The 5886-nt window shown below is 68.2% G+C and overlaps 2 protein-coding genes across 2 annotated transcripts; one reads left to right on the forward strand and one right to left on the reverse strand.

Moving 5' to 3' along the window:
- Positions 1-441: 441 nt before the first annotated feature.
- Positions 442-1332, reverse strand: MNEG_13055 (hypothetical protein; the record flags this gene model as incomplete). Its single annotated transcript, XM_014038472.1, has 1 exon — positions 442-1332. One exon carries the CDS (start codon positions 1330-1332, stop codon positions 442-444), a length of 891 nt encoding a protein of 296 aa, XP_013893926.1.
- Positions 1333-4448: 3116 nt separating this feature from the next.
- Positions 4449-5804, forward strand: MNEG_13056 (uridylate kinase; the record flags this gene model as incomplete). The annotated part of the gene is made up of 5 exons (XM_014038473.1): positions 4449-4519; positions 4752-4878; positions 5159-5281; positions 5575-5688; positions 5754-5804. 5 exons carry the CDS (start codon positions 4449-4451, stop codon positions 5802-5804), a joined length of 486 nt encoding a protein of 161 aa, XP_013893927.1.
- Between the last annotated feature and the right edge of the window lie 82 nt (positions 5805-5886).

The following is a 5886-nucleotide window of genomic DNA, read 5'->3' on the forward strand; positions in this document are numbered from 1 at the left end:
CAAGCGAGAAAGGGCCGGCTGTCGGTGACGGTTACCGGGGTTATGAGGGCCGGGGTTGGCGCCGCCGCCGCGCAGGCGCCGCTGCAGGGCGCAGTGTGTGCTGTGAGGTCCCTAATCCTCATCCCCCACCCCAGCTGCTGGGTGCCCTGGGCCTCAAAAGCACACGCGATGGGTGCCAGGCTGCCGCTGTCCCATCAACTCTACATGCACACACACACACACACACACACACACACATCCACACACGCACACACACAACATGCATGAAAACAAAGGTATAATGCAGGACACGCATATACACACGCACACAAAATCAATTTGTCTCTCTCACGCACATGCACACGAACATCAACGCGCACGCGCGCACACACACACACACACACACACACACACACACACACACACACTCAAACACACACACACACACACAAACATCCAAGCTCACCAACAACACCGCAGGTGCAGCGCCACCACCGCCGCCATCGCGGCCACCCCCAGCCAGATGAAGCCCCCGTGAAACTGCGTGAACTGCGCCCGCGCCAGCGCGGCAGCTTCCTCCAGAAACTCCAGCCACGGCCCCTCCGCCCCCCCGTCTTCCGGTCCGCCGCCGCCCCCGCCCTCGCTGCCACCGGCGGCTGCGGCCTCAGCATTTTCAAAGAGGGTGTTGCAGCGCGCGAGGCGCGCGGCAGGCAGCTTCGCGGCGCCCGCGTAGCGGTTCAGGTATCGGTGGACCTGCGCCGCGTTGGACGCGAGCGCGGCTGCGTAGGCGCCGTCCGCCCCGCCGCCCCCCGCGGCGCCGCCCTCGGCGAGCACGTGCCACAGGGCCAAGGGAACCTTGCCCAGATTGCCAAAGGGGATCGGAACCCCCAGCAGCAGCGCCAGCGTGGGCGTCAGGTCGACCTGCGGGATACTGCCGCCGCACGGCCCCCCTTCCGGCGCCGGCGCCTTCGCCGCTGGGACGCTACCCCCCATCGCGCCCTCCTCCTCCTCCGCTCCCGCAGCCGCCGTCGCCGCCGCGGCGGCCCAGCCGCCTGAGAGGAGCTCCGTCTGCAGTCGGTCCAGCTCCCCCTCCGACGGCGGCCGCCACCCCTCGCCGCCGCCGCCGACGGCCTCGCCCTCGCCGCCACCGCCTGCATCTCCTCCAACGTCGGCGCCGCCGCCGCGCCGCAGCAGCGACGCGCGCAGCCGCGCGGCGCCGGCCGCAATGAGCACGCTGTCGGCCTCGTCGGCGCTGCCGCCGCCGTGGTCGCCGCCCAATGTTTGACCGTGGTCAGACAGGACCAGCAGCAGCGCGCGCTCGTACGGCCCGCCCGGCCAAGCGCCGGCCGCCATGAGCTCTGCCGCGCACCCGGGTTGGTATTGGCATTGGTGGGGTGGGGTTGATGCGTTTGAGGGGTTGGGGTCTGGGCCGCGCCCCGGCTGTCGCGCGTTGGTTGCAGCTTGAAGCCCTTGACAACGAAAAAAAGGCCTTTCGGAGGGTTCAAAGTAGGGGATGCCCACATGTGGCATGGACAACCCCCAGCTTTCGTCCCGCACATATACTCCTGGCCAGGTTTGCAAATCACGCACGCACGTCCGGCAGGCCCGGGAACCCCAAAGCGGCCCCGGAGCTGCCGGGCGTGCCGGCCGAAATAGACGCGAGCGGGCGGCGGAAACTGCGAACTTCTCACCCATGACCGTGGCCACCTGGGCGTCCATCTGGGCGACCTTGGAGTTCATGTGTGAACTTCTCACCCCGTGGGTGTGGCCGGCGTGGTCGACCCCCAGGTAGTGACCAATTAGTACGTCCCACGCGGGGCCGCGGCCGCGCAGCAGCGGCAGCGCGTGCTGCCGGGGCGGCGGTGTGCAATCGAAAGGTGCGCGGCGCGTGGCAGGGGGGTGGTCAGTCAGGTTCCATGAGTGGTTGTGTCGACTGCAACCCATAGGAGCGCAAGGGCACTGTGCAATCACTGGGGCCGCGCGGGCAGGCGGGCTTCAAACAGGGCTGGCGCGACAGGCGGCAGTCCCAATCGAGGGATGGGTGGTGCGACGAGTAAAATAGATGAGGCCTCAGCATCGTAGTAATTCTTTTGTCAGTCGTCAGTCCGACCCAACGGGTCAGTCAGCCTGACGTGCAAAAAAGATTCTCTTCAGTGGCCACCCTCATTTTTGCGCGACACGCCTGCTGGCTGGCGCGAGCACACGCACGCACGCGCCCACGCGCCCAAACACACACACACACACACACATACACACACACACACACACACACACAGATGCACACACACACATAGATGCACCTACACACACATACACGTACAAAACACACAAACACGCACACCTGCCACACGCCGTCATCCACTGAGTGCAGGTCTTTCACATTGAAAGAGGGGTAGGGCCGCGCCCAGTCAAACGCGCCGGGCGCCAGCTGCTGCCAGGTGTCGTCCCCCACAAATGCCATGACCTTGCCTGCACAGGTCATTGGAGGGGCGTTCACACTTGTGAATGAAATGAAGCTGGTGTTGCATCGCCAGCACCACCAGTTTGACTGCTGGTCAAAGCTGATGTGCGCGTCCAGCTGCTGCAATTCTCTGTCAAAGTCGACCCTCGGGAGCGGCAAGGCGCCCGTGCGTTACGCAGCTGCGGGTGCCGCTGCTACGATGGGCCGCCGTTTGAAGGGGCGCGGCGACAAGGCCGCCGCCACCGCTCCCACACCCACACGCAGCCGTCAGGCACGCGCCCGTTGACATCATGCTTCACACCACCCCGCCCCTTCGAGACACCAAAGGCCTCCGAGGCGAATGAAGCCCCAACCGAATCGTCACTGTCAGATGCACTCGCCTGCCGCCTTGAGCTGGGACAGGAGATTGTCCTCCGCCACCTGAGATGCCGAAAACGAGCTGCCAACGTCCAAAAAAGTGGGCAGCCCGCCCTGCAGGGAAAGGGATGTCGGCAGGCCCCTGCAGCGTCAGCAACGGGCCCGCAGAAGGGTAGATAAGAGCGGGGGGCCCGGCAGGTCAAGCGGCTGCGAGGCTCTCGCAATGTCATCGGCAGGAGTAAGGAGTGCAGGTGTCCGAGGTCTGCCGGGAGGGGCCTTGGGGCGCGGCGCTTGGGGCGGGCGGGCGGCGCGGGCGGGGCGCAGCCAGAGGGCAAGAAGGTAGAGGTGGGGGTGCTGCAAGGGGGCCGCACCGTTAGCAGGGCTTTGAGGCGGCTCATGGTGATGGTGGGGGTGTCCGCCACAAAACGCAGCGCCACGGCTGCGTCACCCTGCGGGACGGGTGGGTAGGGCGCGGTTTGTGCGCGGGCTACCAGCACAGGTGTGGCGCTGCGCGGCTCCTGTGCGCTGCCGTTCAACGAGCATTGCATGGCCCCCATGCGGCCGCCATGAACCATTTTTCTCTGCATGAGCAGCGGCCTCGACCGCATGCAGCCGTCGCGCTCCCCGGCGCCGCGCCGGCGGACGGGCGTACCGCGGCGCCGACGAGCGCCATGGTGCGCGGCAGGCGGCCGGCGTGCGGCTTGGCGGCCGATCTGCCCTCGCAGGCGATGTCGTAGCGCAGCGCATCCACGATGAGGATGACAGCGCGGTCGTAAGGCGGCCTGGACGCGCCTGCCGCGGCCGCGGCGGGGCCGGGGGCGTCGTCGGCGCCGCCAGATCGCGTTGTTGACGGCGCCCGGGCCGGCGAGCAGCCGGGGCCCGGGCAGCTGCTCGTGTCCGGCAGCTCCACGCGGGTGAGCAGGAAGCCTCGGGAGAAGATCAGGCACGCGACGACGTGCAGTAGGGCGAGGGCGGCCAGGGGCGCGGCGGGGTGGCCGGGGCGGCGCGGCGCTGCGCTCTGCCGCTGTTTGTGACCCCCGCAGGTCGCCGCGCTGTCCCCCATGCCGGGGCGCCGCTAGGCCGCGACTGATTCAAAAGCCTCTATCATGTGCCACCATGACGATCATCGATCCGCAGTGCTGCACCGTGCATGACAAATTGAAATGTAGACATGGATGGTCTTTTGACCTGAAAATGATTGACACGCCAATGTGCCATTCGAAACTACTCGCTTGATATCCAACCAGCTATAGGCAACAACGTCATTTGCTTTCCTGCCCGCGGCCCGACCCCACCACCCACACCCACAACACCCGCTCCAAGCCGGCCACACACCAACCAGCGTCACTCGTATATAAGCTTCACAGCAATCAATTGTTATTGTTCGGAGGCGCGCACCTTGCGCGCCTGGCTGCCTCGGAGTGGACGTGGGCGGCCTTCGTTTCACCGCACGGCAGGAATGGCGCTCAACGCATCCTCAATGCAGCGGCAGGTCGTTTCCCATACGTCTAGCCACCCGTCTCTCGCATGCCCGCGTGGCGCTCCGCCCGCCCGCCGGCGAGCGGTGCAGCAGCGGGCGCCGCGCGGGCGGCGGGCGGTGGTCGCGACAATCAGCCCAGAATTCAGCTCGCATGCGGCTACCGAGCGCCGCATGTATGACGCGCTGCGGCGGCAGAAGCTCGGCGGCGACGGGGCCGCGGACGGCGAAGTAACCACGCCCAAGTGAGTCACCCCCACCCCCTCGATCGCGTGCCGCAACTCAGAAAGGCCGCTGCCGAGTCTTCGGGACGCTCGCGGTCAGTAACGTAGTGGGCCTCCTCACATGCGCAGCGGAGCGCCCGAACCCATGCGCCGGCCCTCAAATGCAAACACACGCCCGCCCCCGCCCGCGGCCAGCCAGCGCCGCCGCCTCATCTCATTTTCTATTCATTTTCTATTCTTGTTCACCTCCCAGGTACAAGCGCGTCATGCTCAAGGTCTCGGGCGAGGCCCTGGCCGGCAGCCGCGGCTTTGGGCTCGACCCCGCGGTGCTCGAGCTCATCGCCCGCGAGATCAGCGAAGCCCACGCCATGGGCGTCCAGGTGTGCAGCGCCGCACCCACCCCCTCCCACCCCCTTCCTGGACTGCGGACTACTGTTGGGAGCAGGGAAGGGCTCATCCCCCTGTCCCTGGACTGCGCAGTGCCTTTGGAAGCAGGGACGGGGAGCGACGAGCAGCCGCGGGCGGCGCCGCTTCGTGGGACGCAGCTGCCGGCCCGATGCGCAGCGGCGCCGCTTGCGACGACCGCCGCGCCCCGCTGTCCGGCCCCCGGTGGCGGGCGCTCACGGGCGTTTAACATGCGCGACAAAACGACGCGCGCAGGTGGCGTGCACGATCGGCGGCGGCAACTACTGGCGCGGCGCGGACGCGTGGGACGGGATCGAGCGGGCGACGGCCGACTACGTGGGGATGCTGGCCACGGTCATGAACGCCCTCAGCCTGCAGGTGCGTCTGCGCGGGCGACGTCGCGGCGTGCATGCGCAACCTCTGAGCAGATTTTCGTGCGTGACTGCACCCATGGTGCCAGCGTCCGCGGCGAAACGTGTCGCCTCACCGTGCCTGCGGCAGCGGCGCACCGGGCCCGAGGAGGAGCCGCTCGCCGGGGCGCTCGCGGCCTCCCCCGCGGCAGCCGGGCGGCCCCGCGCCCCCGGCGCGCCCGCGCCGGGCACGCCCATGCCCTCACCGCCCCGCTTTCCCGGCTCGAGCTTTCCCTACCCCGGCCCCTCAAATCCGTGCAGGCGGCTCTTGAGAAGCTGGGGGTGCCGACGCGGGTGCAGACCGCCATTGAAATGAAGGAGGTGGCCGAGCCCTACATTCGGCGCCGCGCCATCCGCCAGCTCGAGACCGGACACGTGAGCAAAGCCCAAGCGGGCGCGGCTCGCCGCGCGTTCCCGGGCGTCCGGCGGGGTTGGTGCAGGGGCAAGCAGCCCGCGCCGCGGGGGCGGGGCGGCGGCGGCCCGCGGTTTGAGAGGCGTGGCGGCGCGGCCCCCGCCTTCTGCCTGGTCGACCGCGCCTGGAGCGCGCAGCGCGCCGCAGCCGGTAGGCGCGGC

Source organism: Monoraphidium neglectum, assembly GCF_000611645.1.
Source record: "Monoraphidium neglectum strain SAG 48.87 unplaced genomic scaffold scaffold03598, whole genome shotgun sequence".
Lineage (NCBI taxonomy): Eukaryota > Viridiplantae > Chlorophyta > Chlorophyceae > Sphaeropleales > Selenastraceae > Monoraphidium > Monoraphidium neglectum.